Source organism: Amorphotheca resinae (assembly GCF_003019875.1).
Source record: "Amorphotheca resinae ATCC 22711 unplaced genomic scaffold M430scaffold_4, whole genome shotgun sequence".
In the NCBI taxonomy this organism is placed as follows: Eukaryota; Fungi; Ascomycota; class Leotiomycetes; order Helotiales; family Amorphothecaceae; genus Amorphotheca; species Amorphotheca resinae.
This window is the reverse complement of record NW_020194474.1, coordinates 193,104-211,483: the sequence shown is the minus strand read 5'-3', so window position 1 is coordinate 211,483 and position 18,380 is coordinate 193,104. Positions and strand designations below refer to the sequence as shown.

Genomic DNA, 18,380 nt, shown 5'->3' with positions numbered 1-18,380 from the left:
GGGGGGGGGGGGTATCTTAGCTTTCCCCTTCCATTCCATCCTCCCTTCTACACTACATGAAGTACCTATACCTATCTACCTACTTTACCTATCTATCTATGACACAGCCAACACCTCTCTTCTCCCATACACCCAGCATAAGAAACCCACTCTCCACAACCGAAAAAAATCCCGATTAGGCACAGTATCTAAGGTATTCCATAACATCAACGATTGATTTGCAGCATGTCCGTACCTAGGTAGATAAGTTATGAAAGTAGGTAGGAAAACGTTAAGACTTCGATATTAAGGGTGTGAAGGGAGGAGGTAAATAGGAGGTAGGGTGTCGTCGTCCTAGTGATCTTTTTGAATGTTGAATGTTGTTCTCAGCAAGAGTAGGTACCTAGGTAAGTAGGATTGATAATCACATGTACATAGGTAGGTAGATATCTAAGATGTACCTCTTTTGTCGCATATCGCACTCATGACAAGCCCAACAGCATTGAACCTGATTTCAACAATCTTGAGGTTGTCAATCACGTGCTTGTAGATACCTTCTGTTGCACATCGCATCAGCAACAGGCTCAGCGACAAGCCCAGCGGCGTTGAACTCGAGTTCAAACCGAATCTGATTGTCAATCACGTGCTTACAGACGCTTCCTTTTGTTGCACATCGCAGCAGCGACAAGCCCAGCGACAATCGACATTGATTTCAATCCGCGTGGGATTGTCAATCACGTGCATCTGCACCCGGACTCTGGATTTGATGTAGACTTGTTGCAGCTAACAACTCCAGTGAGGGATGGACACTATATGTATACTCAACTTGCGATCTTGTGTATTGGTGCTGATACATAGTATGATGATAAGGATAGAGATGCAGGGGGGAGGGTATCAATGATTATGTCAAGATATATGGGAGAAGCTATATCTTGATGGATGTATTGATCTTTATGGGAGGAGAGGAAAAAGGGAAGATAGGTGGAATGTAGATCGAAAAGCGTCCTCTATCTGGAGAACCAAGAATTTAATGAGCAAAGAAATGCCGCGCACTTGCGAGTAAGATGAAGCTATCTCCATACATTATCATGAGCCCCTGACAAGGAATATACCAACCAAATCGCCCTTGCGCCACTCGTATCTGCGGTTGATCCTCGAGTCCATCGAGATATTCGAATGATGGTAATTGTATCCGTGCTTCTCATTCACACATGAACGGACAACAGTCCCGGGAGAAGATCAAGATTCCATTGACTGAGAAGCAGAAAGCATTCATCAAATGTACACAAGCGCCAGTGAGATGCGTCCCTTCCTCACAAAGATGAGCGGCCCCATCCTGGAGTTTATTTGCTCCACTCTGGAGAACACCAATCCCAACTCTGATCCAGGGTAATCTTCATCAATTCTATCCCGTGCATCCTAGCTTCCTCCCATCCGTCGATTGTTGGCTTACGAGGTTGGGTTGGGGTTCATCTATAACTCGTAAGATACTGCTCCTATGTTGTTCGATGGGTTTGTAAGCTCACCTTCCTCTTGCCACCGGTCAGAGTGACGTTCACGAATCTGCGGGTGTATGTGATTCTCTTCTTCGCGCGGCCCTTGGGGGTCTTCTTCTTCTCTTGTTTCTCAACCTGTTGAACAAAGCCCATCAGCGTTCATTCTTCCACAATGTAATCCAGGATCCTTCAGCGGTGTCACGCGGCTGATGCTCGGACTGAATGTGTTCCAGTTGGAGCAGCTTCCCCGCACTCTATTTCCATCCCTATAATCGAGGAATATCGTACCTTTGGTGTCTGAGACTTGACCTTTCCGGCACGAGCGAGAGATCCGTGAACCTTTCCCATGATTGCGGTTTATCGGTTGTAGTATTTGGTGACTTTTCCGATCTGGAGTGGCGAACGAGGTCAGTTCCTGCTCCCTTGTATTTCGTTCTGTTTCGTTCGCGACAGATGTATAGAAATTCTGCGACGCGACTTTTGCTTTGATGCGATGGAAGGAACTCACAAGTTGCTTGGCGTTGGCTTTGTAGATGGATAGATCTTGTCGCCGTCGGATTCAAGAGATCAAAATGATTCACGCCGTGGGATTCGCTTACGTTTTTGCACTAGTGTCTTCTAGGGCTCGATTTCAACCGTGAAGTGCACGTGATGCAGGTAACTGTCTTCAGGCTCCATGGACTACCTAGAAGCAGCTTAGCGTCCTATGATAAGGCTCATCACAGTCTCACGTGCAGATAAAGAAGCACGCCACTCCTCATGTGAACGTGCTCTTTGTAGCCATCCTGAACCCTTCGTCCTCTGTTTGAAGCCGAGATCAGTTCTCACGTAGCTGATCATCTCCTCAGTTCAGTATTAAAATGCTTATTCCAGCTCTTCTCTCCCTCCTGCCCCTCGCGGCCAGCAGCTGGATACCTTCTCTCTCTTCACAACACCTGTTCTCGAACCCCACCGAATCCAGCTTCAAAATCCCTACCTCCTACGAATCTGCCGTCCTGGGCCGACGAATCCTAAACCTCACTCCCCTGGCCACGATATCGACCACCTTCCCCTCTTCCCATTCTCCCGCCTCCGACGCTGACGAGCTCGAACGATGCGGCGTCAGTGGCATCCCCATCGGCCTCACGGAATACATAGCCGACTGCGAAGACAGTGGAAACCCGACCCTTCTTGGCATCTCCCTGTCCACATACATGAGAAACGCTGCTGCGGGCTCCAACATCTCCCTCTCAGTGCAATGGACCCCTCCACACCCGCCTAGCTCGCGCATCAAATCCTCTCTGCTCTCTTCCAAGAAGGACAATAGGGATGTAGGCTATTCCGCCGCGAACCTGCCGCGTTTCGCACTCCTGGGCTACCTGGAGAAGATACCGGAAGCAGAGGTCTCGGCGAAGGAGCTGCGGAAGTGCTTTTTGAAACCCCATCCCGATGCGAGATTCTGGTTGCCGGGGAACAATATCCATGAGAGCCACTGGGTGAGGTTGGTTGTGCAGGATGTATACTGGGTTGGGGGATTTGGGGACAGAGCATATATTGGGTGGATTCCGGTGGAGGAATGGATGAACGTGACGAGGAGCGAGTGGGAGGAGGTTAGGCTACCGGGCGAGAAGAAGGGCTGGAAGGAATGGGCCGTTGATGGCCTTGGTTTGGGCCCATGGGAGTTGTAGACCCATAAGGTAAGAATCTAAATAATACATGATATCAATTTCAGGAATATTGTTAGCGATCCTAAATCTTTTCAGAGTGCTGGTTGTAGAAGCCTCTTCCTCCACCAGTCTGCTTCTGCTAATTGAATTGCCGGAAGAGAGTTAATCAAGCTATGAACATTGCCTGAGCAGTTTTGATTAGTGACATCTGATATTGTAATAGCAACGGACAAATTCTCAGCTCTGTAGAATATGCAAACAGACTGTCTTCAAAGCATTTATTTCTTCAGAACCTAATATACAGATATGCGCTATTGGTATAATAAACTACTCCTTCTAACCAACGCCAGCTGCAATACATATCCATCCATCTAAACCCCTGCAACACCTTCAATGACTAGTAATTTACCTCATGTTGACAACGATCAATGTTTCAGCTTCTTCTTCCCTCTTATATCCAATAAGGTATTGCCGCCATCGCCCAAAGGTCGTTTGCCCATGTGTACACCTAGCTCATGAGGTTTAGGACTAGGTTCAGGACTGCTGATAGCGCTCGACGGTACCGAAGATAGGGACCCATCCGAGTCATCATCATCAATAACGGTATGATCCTCTTCGCTGATATTCATGCTGTTTTCAACATCGGTGGAACTCGTGGATGAAGAGCCCTCATCAATTTCGGTCCCAATGCCATTCGTTGCTGCGGATGACTTGGCTGGCGAGATTACCTTAACTACAGTACCGGTACCATCCTTCACTGTAGCTAACTCCGGCCGGCCTCTGGTCACTCTTGTCGATGTGCCAACAGTATGTGCAGTAGGCATCGCAAGACCAGAACGGGCAGATCGCCTCGACGAAGTTGCAGATCTATAATCTTTGCTGCTTAAATCGATGGCATGCTGATTCTGGCATATTGACTTGAAGCCACCACAAGAGCCATTACAGTTGGTGGAATTGGCTCGATCAGGAGAATTAGTCTCTCCACTGGCATCAGAACCGGCGCTTGCTTGTCCCAAAGCAGAAATTCCATGTTCTTTAGGACGTCTAGCAGTCTCTATAAAGGCAGTGGTCTTTGAAACCGCGTGTTTTGTAGAAGCGCCAGACCTGAACCTCCCTCTCCTTCTTTTGGCACTATTAACAAGCTTTGCTTGAGGAACGGACCGAGAGACTCGGTTTCCTTGACTAAGATCGGCGTTCCTCGATGTGGATATAGATGGAGAAGTCCGAGAGCTGAGAGTTTCTGCAGTGACAACTGATCCGGCACTTTCTTCAGAGTTGCTGGATGTCTCGGATGAAGACACACAAGCATCCGAGGCATCATTACCGTTGACAATATTAGAATTGCTATTTTCGGCAATCTCAGGAGTGACGCTGTCAGAAGATCCGACTTTCGTAATGAATTCCCAAACGGTAGCCCAGCACTGAGCGTTGACTCTCAAGTCTTTGTGTTTGATCCGCAGGTGGCGTCGCATCTCCTTCACATCGTTAAGCAACTGGGCATCAGTTCGCTTTTCCATATGGTAGCAAATGAGAATTCCGGTGGAAATCAACTCTAACGGCGAGAAAGTGCGAACGTGATCGAAGCCTTCTCCACGTAGGAAGTCAGGAGCAGTATCAAAGACCGAGTCGACGTTGACTTTATACTTTTTCGCAGTGACTTTTGAGGAGGAGAGCTTGACGAGCTTTTCGTAGCGGTCAAAAACAGCCTTCAACCTCAGCTTGAGTACGGGGTTGATTGGTTCTTTTTCTTCAAGCATTCGTGTGAGGGCTTGCGGGCTAGCTTGTAGCGTCGGAACTGAGTTATTCTTTCTTCTGTTCGACATAACCTCCTGGACCATCGCGAAAATTGTCAAAGTGAGCCGAAAGCCTGAAGCGCGCCCTTGCTTTGAAACTATCCTTAGAGTCAGTAAAATGTAATAAGAACAGTTCAAAATACTGACGGTTTATAATCATCGAGTAGTCTTCTTCATATTGCCTGGTAAATTCTGCCCACTCGGTCGACATCGCACGCATCTTTTCAGCAGGCGTAAGAGCGATCCCTCTCTGCACAAGTTGAAACATTTCTTCTTCCGTACTCTGCGATAGTTCATTGTACTCGTAGCAAATGAAAAATCTTGATAGGAAGAAATTCTTCACTTCCGTTGGTAAGATGCTATCAGCACCAGTCACCTTCTTGCCATTTGCAGTTGGCTGCTCGTAATACCTGTACGGTTCGGTTAGGCACAGGTCAATAATAAGAAGGGGAACCATTCCACATACCACTTCTTGTGTTTTGAGTCTAGGAAACCAATTTCGCCTCTCATGAATCTTAGGATAGATGTCAACCGTTGCTTGCCGTCGACGCAAGTACGTATATGCTTCCTCAGTTTGCCGTTGGGTGTCTCAGTGATCTGTAATTTTACATTGAATATGATTGGTGGAGGAAGATAGCCCACTGCGGAAATGTTCAGCGATCTTATGCAGATAAGAAACAAAACAGGGGGCTAACTTAACAGTGAGACTATCAGCCCCTCGGCACGCATGTCGTCCCAGACTACATCCCTCTGGTAATTAGGATCCAATACAATATCATTTGTTTTAATGGCATCTGTCAAAATTTTAGCTATTTGACCGGTTGAGTATGTCCAAGGAGAAATACCACATAGATCCTTGAGAGGCCGCTTCACCACTGATACCTCCGGAATCTGGGGTATTCTAAAGCCTTTGAGTTGCGTCAACGATAGCGAACTTGGAAAGCTTGCTAGTGTACAAACCTGGGCAAACCCAGCAATTAACACCATTGTGATCAACGAAACCCACGTGATCGACATCGACAAATTCGGGCCCCTCCTCCTCACTGTTGTTGTCGACATCGTCAAATATGGCTAAGGTTGGATCGACTCTGCCATTTTCCGTATCCTCTTTCTTAACTCCAACAACAGTTTCAGATCCGGTTGCGGGTGCATTAGTTAACATTGGGTTCTTGTCGGGGTTTTCCTTCGGGGCAGTGTCTGCCTGAGGAGACGCTTCCATATCTGCGATTCGGTCCATCAACTCTAGTATTGGATTTTTGTCTCCCCTAATCAAATTTGTTAGCAATTTGGGCCTTGACATATCGTTATATTGCCAGTCTATAAGAAAACAATGAGATTGAAGCCCTGCAGGAAGGACAAGGAAAGTAGTGCTAATGGACAACAAGGTGTGGCAGAGAAGACCAATGAAATCTTGTTCCACAGAAAAACGGACTTTTGCCCTAGAAAACTGCAGCGGAGGAGTACCAATACAGAAAGAAGTACAATTTAGTAAAATAGGAAGCAATCAAACGATGTGTGAAGAAAGCCGCAGCCGGCCGATGTCACAGGGGCTCAACGGACACCTCCAAGGGGCGCAGAGACAAATAACGTGACCAAAGTTACATATAAGAAAGTACTGCAAAGCAAAAGAAAGATATATGGCGGTATTATACAGAAATAAGAATATCCGACGTGTCCTGATGTTGCGCATCGAGTTGAATATATAGCGAGGGCTCCTTCGCAAGGAAAGAATAGGGAGCAGAACCAAAACCTGACAATCAAACCACCCGGAAAGTCGACATATTCAAGTAGTAATGGAATTCTTCTTGCAGTATATATATGAAAAAGCCCACCAAAGGTAATAGTCATCGCAGCGCAATGCTGATGGAATTATATGATACCTCCGTGTCGCAACTTTGCGCACGTGGCAAATACCATGAAACGGGCGAATCCGGCATCAAAAGGGGACAATACGTACTGTAAAGTGTTCAACGCGATGCGTTATAGACCCAGGAGGGTCTCAGCATGCAGCTTTTGATGCCTTGCCGATGGAGCGTCAGTGGTGATGGCGTGGATGATGGTTGCTGTGAGTGAGGTGCTATCGTGGGGTTGGTGAGGGGCCTTGCACTAACTCGAATCAGTAAGTCGCTACAAAGGGGTCGCGCCGCAAGTCAGCGGGTTGAAGGCAATAGAAGCCATGTTCTGAGAATTGTTTTTAAAAGTTGGTATTCGAGAGCCCTATGATATCTACATGATGAATATTAGGTCTGGTTGTCCAGTCCTAGGCATCTATTCTCTTCCAGTGCCGGTTTCACAAATATCGGATGTTCCTCCTCGATGTCTCTAATTGCGCATCTCGTTCCACAATGTATTGCGAATGGAAAACGGTTTCAGAAGGTTTGCGCAGAAGCGCAATCTGAAAAAGTTGATAGAATATAATAGTTTCGTAGAGGATGAAGAACAAGAGGGGTTACTCAATATTTCCGGAATGGAAAAGAGCTGTCCGATCCGACACTAATAGCTGGTCGGGGATATAAAAAGTTTGAAGAGCCTTTTGGTATTGTTCCATGTGTAGAATAAAACCTGGAGATGATACGGAAGGAAACCTCTGGAGTTTGAACATGCGGCCGCCACTTGTCAGGAGACATCGTATGAACGTCATCAGCCGAATAATAAACATCAAGAAGATATAGGAGAGTATGATTACTGGTTTGGTATACGTATGATATGCAAACTGCAGTAGATCGCCATAGGTAGCATCAAGCACCTTTGATAGGGTATAGCAGGCTACTCAGCTAGAGAGCTCTGCTGTTAAGGAGAGGAGCATCAGGAGCTCAATGACAATACATAGATCAGTACGATACAATTCAGCAGAAAAAAGAAAATAGTAGAATCATAGGATAGGCTCGAAAGGTCACTGACGAGACCGTTTGCATTGGAGCGTGGAGTCAACCCGTTGTGACAATTATCGTCGACACCAGGATATGATTTAATGTATATAACAGAGTGAAGCCAACAGTCTAGAAACCACCTCAGTACAGACCTCCATTGCAAGGAGATAACGGTCCGGAAGGAAATCCCTTGGGGCTACCAAGTTCCACCGACCCCCAAAACGCCAGCACGTTATAATAACAGTAAAGTGTATGAAGTAAACCAGAACAACAGGCAAAAGATGGCGCCCATAAAAATCAAACCATCTGCCAACTCCAACCTGAAATCCATCTAGAGGGTATCATTAACGCCACTGTATCCAGCCATACCATCACGTACAACCTTAGCCAAGACAGCAGCCGCCCTGCCGGCCTCTCCGGCCTCTTTCTTCACTTTCGCAATTCCAGCATCCACAGCTGACTGAAACTTCGCATGGAAGACACGTTGTCGACTGTCTACATCCATGTACATCTCACCCTCTTCATCCCGAGGTGAACCAAACAGATTCAGACGTGCATAGGCATTTGATCTCGAAGGGATCATATGTGCTTCCACATCCCACAGCGGAAAGTTTTTACCAGCATTGTAATGGACGACCGGTTGATCGTTGATAAGTCCTGTCTTCAAGAATTGTGCGAAGACAAGCAGCTGTCGTGCTAGTGGTTTCCCAGTTTTGCCGAATGATGCGTTGCTTGTAGTCCATCCAGTGGATGTAGCACCAGCAGACCAGCCCAGCATCAACAAGAAGCACTTCACGGTCTTGAACCATCCACCAGGACAAGATACCGCATCGTCACTCGCAACTTCCAGTAACCATTCCAGCGCAGCTAGAGCATCAATAGTGATTCCGGCTGCAAGGTGGGTCAGACCAGCTCTGATGTATAACAGTACAGGCTCAGCACGATCATTTATCTCTGACGCTGGGAGAAGCCGCAGCAGTTTGAGGAGCTGGGACCGAACAGAAGCAGACCCATCCAGGAGTAGAGGAATAAGCTTATCGAGAAGAATGATAGGTGAGACGGGGAAGGGTGTGTTCACTGGTTGGGAGGTAAACTGGTTGATAAGATACGAGAGAGCATCTCGGCGCTGAGTGTCTGAGCGTGAAGATGAAGCCAGAGATATGTAATGGTAAAGTTGTGATCCTAAGGCGGGTGCTGTAGTTGAGAGAGATTGCGTGTTTACAACGATTGCTGCTTCTGTAAGTCTCTGAAGCGGGATATGACATTGTTCCCCACATGGAAGAAACAAGTTAGCGTAACATACATTTTGACTTGAAGCTGGTATCTGTGAAGTTGTCGGCCTTAGCCTTAGTCTTCCCAACTCGCAATTTTGCTTTCTACAGGCAAGTGATGTTAGTAGAACACATCTAGCTTCGCAAGAGAGATTACTTGCCTGGAAGTCCTTCTTCTTCTCCTTCTTCTTCTTAACACTCGAACCCATTGTAATTCACCTTCACACGTGTATGTGGTCGATGAATTACTGATCCAAGGTGTGATTTCTGAAGAAAACCCATGTGTGTTTTCGGCGGGGTGAAAACTCACGTCCCGGAGTCGGCCCTAGTGTTTATCCGCTCCGATCCTAACGCTTGTGGGGCTTTTAGGTTTCTCCGGTCTCAAGGTAATCGTGGGCCTTGGACATACGGCCTCGACTGGTACGCAGACAGATCCTCCTCCAACTCCCAATCATGGACCAATCGGTAAGATACAAAAGGAACTGCTCAGTATGAACAATGCTAATCTCATGAAGAGCCCCCAGAGCTCATGGTCTACCACCATGGCACGGCTCTCCAGCAAGGCCGGCGTGGTCGCCACGGTGGTAATAGATTCCTCGCTGGGATCCGTGATACAAACATCAGGCCACTATTCTATATCCCATTCGAAGAGCTCTCAGTCTGCCAATTCTGCACGACCTGCGACGGAGAATGGGTTAGGGCAATTAGCGACCGGTTCATCAGATCTCGAAGAGCTAGCAGCGATGGTGTGGAAATACGTGAAGAGTACGGAAGCATTGATTGCTGATATAGATTCAGAAGTATGATAAGTTCAGATCAAGTAGATCGGAGGTGGGCTGACAAGAGGTGATAGGACGAGATCAAACTACTTCGACTGCGGACGAGGAAGCATGAACTTGTAATCGCACCGGATCCGAAATACATACTTGTTGTTGTGCACGAGATTTCTGGCGTGTAAGGGATGTATGGTACCTTTTCAGAATTTCACATTGAGGGATGTTTCATGCATAAAGATCTGGTCGCTGTTTTCGAGGCTTCTCCAAGGGACACGCTGGGCTCGAAATTGGATACTCAAAAGGGATTGTTTTCTGCGGAGTATTTACTGCATAGCGATGATACCCGGGTGGAGTTGGGGGAGTACTTTCAGACAAATGGATCAAGGTTCGAAACTTCAGACTGCTCCCACAAATTTGACTTGCCCGTGATGTTCAACCGTCTCAAGTGTACTCTCATCCTTACTGGTTGATCTCCCCCACGCATGAATGAAGGAATGAAGCCAAGGATATCTAGCGTCGGTTAGCCAGATTTTCCCTATGGCGAGGCTGAACCGGGGCCGATACGTATCCACGCATATGAATATTACTTTACCTTTCAAACATGTTGATACTACCCGGCACTGAAATCTGGCCTCTAAATACACATGTACACGTTTGGCCGTTGAAACGAAAGGTTGAGCTGTCTTTTCTTTCAGGCACCCTAAGGATAGGCTGTTCCGCCCTTATCTCAAACGTCAGCACGCCTCCGCGCCGATCATCGTACATCTGATATTTATTTCTGCCGCGACCAATACCATTATTATCTTCCAAGATACCTGCTTCTGCCTCTCCCTTCACCTGGACAGGGTCACAGACTGCTTATAATCGATCATATTCCAAGTCCGAGCCATGAGGGCTTGGAGCAAGTAAAGTCTCGCTCGTGTCTCGATTTGGTTGCGTCTTCCTTTTCGTTTTGCGTATATCCAATCCATCTGGGTCGGAGGACCTCTAGTGTTTCTACTTTCTTTGCAGTGGTGTAAAGCTTGCTCTGCAAGATGCCTTCCTTTCCCTCTTTTTTGAAGCATCCAAGGGCGGGAAGGGGGCAAATTGACAACCAGGATCGTAATGACATTCGTATCAACATGGTCAATGACACCACAGAGCAAGAGAAGGAGCAGCAGAGGAAATCCAAACGCCACTTCTTTCGCAACCTACTCAAGAGACCCAGCAGTAACTCAAAGGCAAAACGGGGGACACTTGAGTTTTTGGTATGAGCAGCTCCTCTTGTCGCAGAAGAATTTGTCTACTCGAAATGTTTCTATAGTCTCATCGCTGACTTCTCATTAGAAGTCACCACGAAATTCTCAAACGCACTCCCGAAAATCTCTCACGCCTGCGAGTATCATGTCCAATCCAAATAAACCTCTGCCTCTTCCACCTCTACCCAGCACCATTGAGTCAGAGTCGCCGAGACCAACCAAGAATCCTCAGAGAATCATCTCGCCACTCGCGCTGCCAGAACTACAAAAACTCTTCTCTGGGGCACCTCAGTTCTTTGCGCGCTCTGAGGGGCATCATACAGGTGCACCGCATCCTTTCGTCGCTTTTCCTTGGGATTTGGAGGTGGAGATACGGGACCTCTGTGACCATATAAAGATCCAGAACGAGGCATGGAGCTCTATAACAGCGTTGCCGCATATCACTCGAGATATTCAGAGCAATTCTACAGCAGTCACTGAGCATCATGAAAAGCAAAAGGCTCATTACTTACCAAGCTGCCGGGAAAGGCCCAACATGCTCAGCATGCAGGGGATGGAACGAGGGACACTTGGTTTTACTGCGGCTTTAGAGCTTGGAGTGGCAGATGCTCTTCAAGAGCCAGAGCCTCTCCCAGATGGATATCCGGAGTCTCTTTCGGAGCGCCGAGAAATTTTCCTCAATGGGAAGGATGGTGTGAGGCCTCTGGCTGAATCTATCCTTCTAGAGCGTCTCGCCAGTGCAAGCGTGGCCTACCACGATGATGATTACTTGAAACGTCAGCGGCCAACCGTGGACCTATATACAGAGCTTTTCACCCAGGTTCTGTTTCCTCCCTCAAGAGTCACTGACTCCCATGATCCATACAGTCTTCAAGTCCAGATCGAGGCTCTCGTTCAAGCACTGGCTGCTCCCGTCTGGGTTGACTTCAGCCTCCCCGAGTGGCGGATAAGGCTTGGCCAGATTCTTTGGGGTTCACCAGTCGAAAATGACACAGACGACGATATTATGGTTAACAAAGAGATTGCGCACGAAGCGGGCATAGAGAGGTATTGGCTCTTGCTTCAAATTCTCTTGTCTTGTGAGTTACTTTTGCGGCTCGATGCAATATCAATAAATATAGACCGTGGTCTTGAGGATGCACAGCCGTCGGATATTAAGCGTTTTAACAAGAAGGCTACTATGAGCGTCAGATGGTCCCTCATCCTTGCCCGTTGCTGGCTTGAGAACATACAGATCGAGATAAGGAGTGCAGTGACTGAGTCGGCCAAGAAAGCGCCTGCAGGCTGGCTAGCGACGCTAACTGGGACCGCAGATCTGTCAGATGAAGCAGATGATGATATTATTCACGATATTCAGTTTCAGGGCAGGCATCAAAGACGACAGCTTTCTGGACTACTTCACTTTGCTCGCAAGCTGAGTTGGCCCAACGCCGAAGCTCTTGCGGCAAAAATCACGGACAATAGCATTGCCATATCTGAGGGTTTACAAAGCAATCTAGCTGCAGGTACACCTCTGTCAGCATTGGCCAGACGCTCTGATTCCTACTTTCCGACCCCAAGACCTGATATGCGAACTGAATTGCCCAAATCACAGAACATTTCTGCAGTATTTCATCCTTCCGGATGGCTCTCGAATTCCTACATTAGTGGCCTCATTCTGCCCGGTGAAGGCCTCAGCCATTTTATGATCTCTACCTTATTAGAGAACGATGATGCTGCTGTCTCGACATTAGGGCAGGAGGCAAATTTCTATGGGGGATTTTCCTATGGTGGTCGAAGCTTCTGGAGCACTGCTTGTATAGTCGGGAGGGTTTTGGCTGCCGGAAAAGGGGCCTCTGAATGTGTGGGATGGATATCTTCAGATATAGTACCAGAAGGGGCCGGGGAAGGTTGGCTAGACATTAGTGTGGAGCCCCTCTCACATAATGGTAATTCAGTCCTCTTTATCGTTGCGGATTGGCGCAAATACCCCCTTCCCAGTCAGATTCAGACGGACTTTTACTGTATACTTGCTAATGCTATGTCACGGAACCAACAGATAATGACAAAAGAAAACCTCGGATATGGCAGAAGACATCTATTGAGACTGATGGCCATGTGATCGGCGGCGCCGACACTTCATCGGTTTTGCCAGGTGATTTCACCTTTCCGTCAGATGAATCCATTCAGCGAGCTCTTTCCATAAAACTGGAATCCCTTGACCTCGTCGCCACAGATTCCGTTCGTACGACAGCGATGAAAGATCCATCAACAGCTTCGAGCGAATTCAGCGAGGCGCCAGCGATTCCAACATACTCTGCGGAGATGAGGTTTTCCGTCGATGCTGATGGAGAAGGCACGGATGAGATAAACCTTTCTCTCAAATACGACACCCGCTTTGTGACGGCTCACCCCTGCGTTGCCATGCAGTACACTGAGCTACTAAAATCGCCAACAAGCTCGGCATTCCGGGTCCCAGACAGACCTGGATTTTGGAATTCCACAGGTACATTGAAACCTCTTGTAGAAGCCGCTGACGTAAACTAATCATGCATAACAGGCCACCCACTCCACAAAGCCTTTACATATACCAAACTCACTCTCTACAATCTTCTTTCCTTGCCAGCATACCTTCCCTTCGAATCCCTTCTTTCTCCATCCATACCCGGATTTGACGCAGCCCACTCCACGACCCACACTACGAACAGCACCATTCCCAAGGTGCTCGTCATCGACTGCACGGACTACTCCATGACTGCGTTCCCTGTGCGCCCTTGCCCATCGCCCCAGACGCCGCATCCGCCCAAGCATAGGTTCGGGAGTGACATGGAGGTCCTGGCCAGAGCCCTGTGCGCTGAGAGGGGCTGGAATGCGCTTATTAGTCGGAAAGGTAGAGGTTGCCTCGCCTGCGCCGTCAGGGAGGCCGGCGCGCTGGGGTGGAGGGTTGTGTTGCGGTTTGCATGAGGATTTCAAAACTGGGAAACAGCATAATAGGATTAGATTGGATTGCGAATATATATGATACCCAAGTTCCACGATCAATCCGCCCACAAGCTCAATGAGATTTTACATGTGGTAATACAGAACCTTGTCTATTGGTGGCGAGGTACCACATCCCAGGTGCTTGGGCTTGCAAACAATGGACAGGGAGTAGAACCAGCAACTCCCTCCCAACCTGGGCCATACAATCACTTACTGATTCCCACGTGCTCCCAATCGGCAATGAAGATTTTCAGCAGCCAGGGGGGAGGGAGACCCGGGGAATACATCATCTGCCAATTAAACAGCAAATCTAGGTCAAAATTCATTCATGTAACCTTCCATTCAGCTTTCTTGGATTGTAATTCTCTAGCCGCCAAGCTATTTATTTAGGTGTAGCCTGATCCAGGATTCCCGGATGGTTGCACAGAGCGCTCGCCTACCTACCTTATGCTTTGGCGAGTGGCTCAGGGGGTTCGGCTAGGACGAGGTAGGTAGAGAAAGGGCTGTGGAAGGTACTGTGGTCTTTTTTCCAATACTTCTCTATTTAAATCAAGAAGCCTGTGTTAGGAATAGGTCTTGTGTGTAAGAATTTGACAGCTGGAAAAGTTGTGTTAATTGTGAACGGGCCTTGGATGAATGGAGGGAAGGAAGCTTGTGTGTTTATTTGTAGGGGGCACTTATTTTTTGTAGAGTTGACTTCTACTCTATCTTGGAATTGGAAGGTGTGGATATTCCTAACTGCGAGAAGGATGGTTTGAATTTATGTAGAACTTGAAGAATGCAACTCGAAAGAAGCTATTAGGCACTTGCGGTCACCACTTTAGAAGACTGAAATGACTGTCAAGCTTGTAGAGAATATCAAGAATATGAGTTGATAGAGAGGCGGGGAAGCGGTTTTACGCATTGCGCACCTGGGATGATTGGTTCGACACCGACTGGTTGGGCTCTTGGAAAGATCGTGTCCCTCGGAAGAGATTCGGGGAATGGGTTGATGATAGTGGAGCTTCCGAGGTTGGGCAAAGAGATAATGCGCCTCTTTGTAGTTGATGCAAGCTGCCAAGCCCACAGGTTCAGACTACTTTCAAAGGCATCGGTTTCTAACCAGACTGAAGGCGCGGAGGATGTTGCAAACGAGGGATGCCTGTCCACCATGACTGGAGGCTTCAGGATCATCATTCTCAATTTCATCCAGCTCCGCAGCTCTTCGATTACCAAAGAAAAAAAGCGATGAGGGCTGGAGCAGATGAGGGGGCGGCCGATCGATGATTGTTCGATGGAAATCATCCCAGGAAGTTTCTCCTCTCCTCGAAGAGATCAACCGCCTGGACAGAGAAGCACAAGTTAGCTGAGGTGTAAATGAGACGCAGTATTGGACAAAGACTAACATAAACCATTGCTAGCACCTAGAATCTGCCGCGAGCTGAATCTCATCGTCCATAGCTATCTGAACCCTCAGTTTTCAGAGGTGCGAGTTACATACGGCACTGGTACTCGAAAGCGACTATATTGCCCTCTAGATAAACTCGATGGAGTAATGAGGTTAATGACCATCCTGATGGCATCCGGTAAGTATTTGCTGCCAATCTTGGAGAAAGGGAAGGACATCGTGCTCCATTCTAATCGGAAGGAAGTCATTGGTAAGGGATAAACCAATCTGGTGGTACGGCTGTATAGAAAGACCGCCAGACAGAATGGATGTCGAGTAGAGACCCTCGACCTAAAACATAATATGAAAAATAGGGCTCGAGTAGAGGGGAGAAGTAATTCTCCAGCCTTGAGGAGAAGCTTCAAGAGGGCTACAGTTAGGCGACTAACAAAATAGTGCATTGCATTCGATAGCGTTAGAGGGGTGCTGTAGCTGGCTCTGATATCTGTACTACTCACAGAGTAACCCAAATGGACCTGTGACCATTGATGACCAACATCATCCAAACAATATGCTTGGTGGTTCGCTGTTCCAGCATTCTCATTGGCAATCGAATGGCACTGCACGAAACCCAATGGACCTAACCTAAATCCTCAGCTTCTCGTCCAGGATGCAGCAACCCTCAGGTCTTTCTTCAGTACCCTTGCACTCTTTCCGTATCTCAGGCATAATACCTGGAAAGCTCTAGGATCACGAGGATCCCGGCGATGGATCTTTTGCAAATTCGACCCGAAGCAAAGTGCTTGGAAACAAGGGACTCCGAGATCTTCAGTGTGCACCGAGGGGAAATAAGGAGCAGGTAGGGGAGGAAACACTCATGAGTGGCTAACGGTCTCACATCCGAGTATGCATTATCCGTCTCATCCACAAGTATAATAAGACTGGCCTCCCATAATCGTTCTGCTCCGTCCCTCCACGGCCTTGGTTTCCCAGTCGGAAACACGTGTTAGAAGATACATCAGGCTAAATGGGAACACCCCACTGTCTGTGACCCTCAAGGAGCTGTCCAGATTGTGCTGATTTACAATTCCCAAATCTCTCTGGCAATATAGCTGCTACTGTATTTTGTGCACACTTGTACCGATTGTTTTCTCGCAGCTCTTGATTTCGATACCAGACATCTTCTCTGTGTGCTATCATCTAATGACGTGCATCTTCCTGTACGGAGTATCCTTTCAGCAATGTCTGGCTGCCTTTAGCGCATGGGTGCCATTGGGTGGGCCGCCCAAATGCAACGTTGAGGGAGATTTCATGCAGAAGGCTTTCGTTCTGGCAAGTGCGTCCGACCAGAATGCGCTAAACGTTTCTTCACGGGAAATAAGAGGGAGAAAAGAGACGTTGAATATTTGCTTCCACTATCTCTGCTCGGCTCACATCTTTTCTTGCTTCGATGCAAGTCACGGCCCGTGATCATCGCCGCACAACCGTCTCGTCTCATCACGTGATCAACAACCCCTGTACTAGGTACAGCGCTCTGTATGGCCAGAATAAATAAGAGAGAGAAGAGCGTCCCTGTGAATAGAGGGTACATAATCTTGCCAATTGTTGGAATCGCACCTTGCTGATTTATGATGTTTTCCTTGAGTTCATCTTGCGGGCGTCACTCCTGACGGGACTGTCTGTCTGGTCTGGCTATTCCGTACCTTTAGGACAGTGACTCGAAGTTGAGTTATGAACACATAGAATGAATGCAAATTCAAATGCAAGAGACGGGATGTCACGGCCAGCTCACTGATAGCTGGCAGATCCCTACTGAAACGGTGGCAGTGATGCAGCAGCCACAGGGTTCCACTGAACCTATGGAGAAGCCCAAATAGAAGCACAGGCACCAGGTACAAAAACAGAGAAGCAAAATTTTCAAAGATTCAAAAATTCGAAGCAAAACGCGCTTGGAGCAGGGAAAACAGCACGCTTGGGAACTCCCCTAAAAGTCCTCACATCTTTAAAGGTGTTTTGGAGCAATATGGGAGGTCGTGGAAGCTAAATCGAGGATTGTCGCTCGGACGTCGGGGAGTTGCTGCCGGGGCCATAAACGAGAGGCTAGAAAGGCGGGGACCACCCAGGAACAGCTTATTACAGCCTCATCAATTTCAGGGCTGAGCTCAGGACGAACATTCTTTCATGCATGCGGATCTTTACCTCCGAGTAGTCGGGCAATTTCAAATACGGAGGCTGATACATCAATCCTCTGACCGCTCCCGAATAACTGGAAGTTCGCGGCACGCCCCGAGCACGCCCCGAGATGGCTGCTCTTTTCCCGATCCAGACGGCTCACGCGGCTCATGAGCTCTCCTGGGCCGATCCGATGCTAACTTAGCTGACTTGCTCTTGACGGGGAAACGTGCTCTAAGCTGGAGAACTTCCCTTCATTGGTTTAGGATGCTGGTGATGGGGAGAAAAAGAAAGAAAGGAAGGGAGAACAGGATTATCTGTCATATATGTGTTGAACTGCTCGCCAGGGTTTTGCTCGCCGTCTTCCATTGGTCTATGGCGCCCCTAATCATTAACAAAATCAGAATTTTTCTTACCTCTCTGGCCAGCAGAGAGTACATGGGGAGTGCATGGGTTCTTTGCCCTGCCCTGGCCGCCCTCTAGGCCCCTCTCCTTGAAACTTCCCACACACAGAACTAAAGCCTTGCCAACAACAGTGAAAAACCAGTGTATACAAACTGGAGAAGAGAGACAACTTGTGATTTTTTGAATCTGACTCTTTATCTTCACTACTGGCAAGTACCCTGCTCAAAACCCTCATTTCAATGATTCGATCTGACCAACCTAGAACCACCCCTATACTGCTGAATTTCGTGCAGACGCGGCGTCTTTCGTGTATCTTTCTTTCGTTGAGGTACGTTTAAAGGAGAACGAACAAACCCCAGACAAACCTCCTGACGCTTTGCAGCAGAATTCAAGCTTTAGTCTAGTGA

General features: G+C 47.8%; 7 protein-coding genes across 7 annotated transcripts; 3 read left to right on the top strand and 4 right to left on the bottom strand.

Annotated features, from left to right (window-relative positions):
* Nucleotides 1-1,428: 1,428 nt before the first annotated feature.
* M430DRAFT_99294 (hypothetical protein) lies at nucleotides 1,429-1,823 on the bottom strand (the record flags this gene model as incomplete). Its single annotated transcript, XM_024870173.1, has 3 exons — nucleotides 1,429-1,452; nucleotides 1,506-1,610; nucleotides 1,764-1,823. The coding sequence occupies 3 exons, from the start codon at nucleotides 1,821-1,823 to the stop codon at nucleotides 1,429-1,431; spliced, it is 189 nt and encodes a 62-aa protein (XP_024722056.1).
* A 608-nt stretch (nucleotides 1,824-2,431) lies between these two features.
* M430DRAFT_85476 (hypothetical protein) lies at nucleotides 2,432-3,115 on the top strand (the record flags this gene model as incomplete). Its single annotated transcript, XM_024869633.1, has 1 exon — nucleotides 2,432-3,115. A coding segment is annotated over one exon (684 nt), but the record flags the coding sequence as incomplete, so codon positions are not given.
* A 431-nt stretch (nucleotides 3,116-3,546) lies between these two features.
* Nucleotides 3,547-6,133, bottom strand: M430DRAFT_49092 (hypothetical protein; the record flags this gene model as incomplete). The annotated part of the gene is made up of 6 exons (XM_024868041.1): nucleotides 3,547-5,012; nucleotides 5,062-5,324; nucleotides 5,381-5,555; nucleotides 5,610-5,708; nucleotides 5,760-5,822; nucleotides 5,875-6,133. 6 exons carry the CDS (start codon nucleotides 6,131-6,133, stop codon nucleotides 3,547-3,549), a joined length of 2,325 nt encoding a protein of 774 aa, XP_024722054.1.
* A 1,982-nt stretch (nucleotides 6,134-8,115) lies between these two features.
* Nucleotides 8,116-9,264, bottom strand: M430DRAFT_17468 (hypothetical protein; the record flags this gene model as incomplete). Its single annotated transcript, XM_024863679.1, has 3 exons — nucleotides 8,116-9,014; nucleotides 9,088-9,156; nucleotides 9,213-9,264. The coding sequence occupies 3 exons, from the start codon at nucleotides 9,262-9,264 to the stop codon at nucleotides 8,116-8,118; spliced, it is 1,020 nt and encodes a 339-aa protein (XP_024722053.1).
* A 192-nt stretch (nucleotides 9,265-9,456) lies between these two features.
* Nucleotides 9,457-10,041, top strand: M430DRAFT_40706 (hypothetical protein). Its single transcript, XM_024867424.1, has 3 exons — nucleotides 9,457-9,520; nucleotides 9,571-9,855; nucleotides 9,909-10,041. The coding sequence occupies exons 1-3, from the start codon at nucleotides 9,509-9,511 to the stop codon at nucleotides 10,011-10,013; spliced, it is 402 nt and encodes a 133-aa protein (XP_024722052.1). The 5' UTR covers nucleotides 9,457-9,508; the 3' UTR covers nucleotides 10,014-10,041.
* A 499-nt stretch (nucleotides 10,042-10,540) lies between these two features.
* M430DRAFT_136599 (hypothetical protein) lies at nucleotides 10,541-14,074 on the top strand. Its single transcript, XM_024862470.1, has 4 exons — nucleotides 10,541-11,078; nucleotides 11,158-12,997; nucleotides 13,108-13,554; nucleotides 13,609-14,074. Exons 1-4 carry the CDS (start codon nucleotides 10,866-10,868, stop codon nucleotides 14,010-14,012), a joined length of 2,904 nt encoding a protein of 967 aa, XP_024722051.1. The 5' UTR covers nucleotides 10,541-10,865; the 3' UTR covers nucleotides 14,013-14,074.
* A 2,272-nt stretch (nucleotides 14,075-16,346) lies between these two features.
* Nucleotides 16,347-17,411, bottom strand: M430DRAFT_218414 (hypothetical protein). The gene has a single exon (XM_024864579.1). It carries the CDS (start codon nucleotides 16,985-16,987, stop codon nucleotides 16,706-16,708), a length of 282 nt encoding a protein of 93 aa, XP_024722050.1. The 5' UTR covers nucleotides 16,988-17,411; the 3' UTR covers nucleotides 16,347-16,705.
* Nucleotides 17,412-18,380: the final 969 nt, after the last annotated feature.

Bases quoted from the DNA above. Each gene is read 5' to 3' on its own strand.
- M430DRAFT_40706 (XM_024867424.1), top strand. The intron at 9,856-9,908 runs GTATGATAAGTT...AAGAGGTGATAG, and splicing joins TTGCTGATATAGATTCAGAA to GACGAGATCAAACTACTTCG.
- M430DRAFT_136599 (XM_024862470.1), top strand. From the start codon at position 10,866: ATGCCTTCCTTTCCCTCTTTTTTGAAGCATCCAAGGGCGGGAAGGGGG. The intron at 11,079-11,157 runs GTATGAGCAGCT...ACTTCTCATTAG, and splicing joins GGGGGACACTTGAGTTTTTG to AAGTCACCACGAAATTCTCA. The intron at 12,998-13,107 runs GTAATTCAGTCC...CGGAACCAACAG, and splicing joins GGAGCCCCTCTCACATAATG to ATAATGACAAAAGAAAACCT.
- M430DRAFT_218414 (XM_024864579.1), bottom strand. From the start codon at position 16,987: ATGTACCCTCTATTCACAGGGACGCTCTTCTCTCTCTTATTTATTCTG.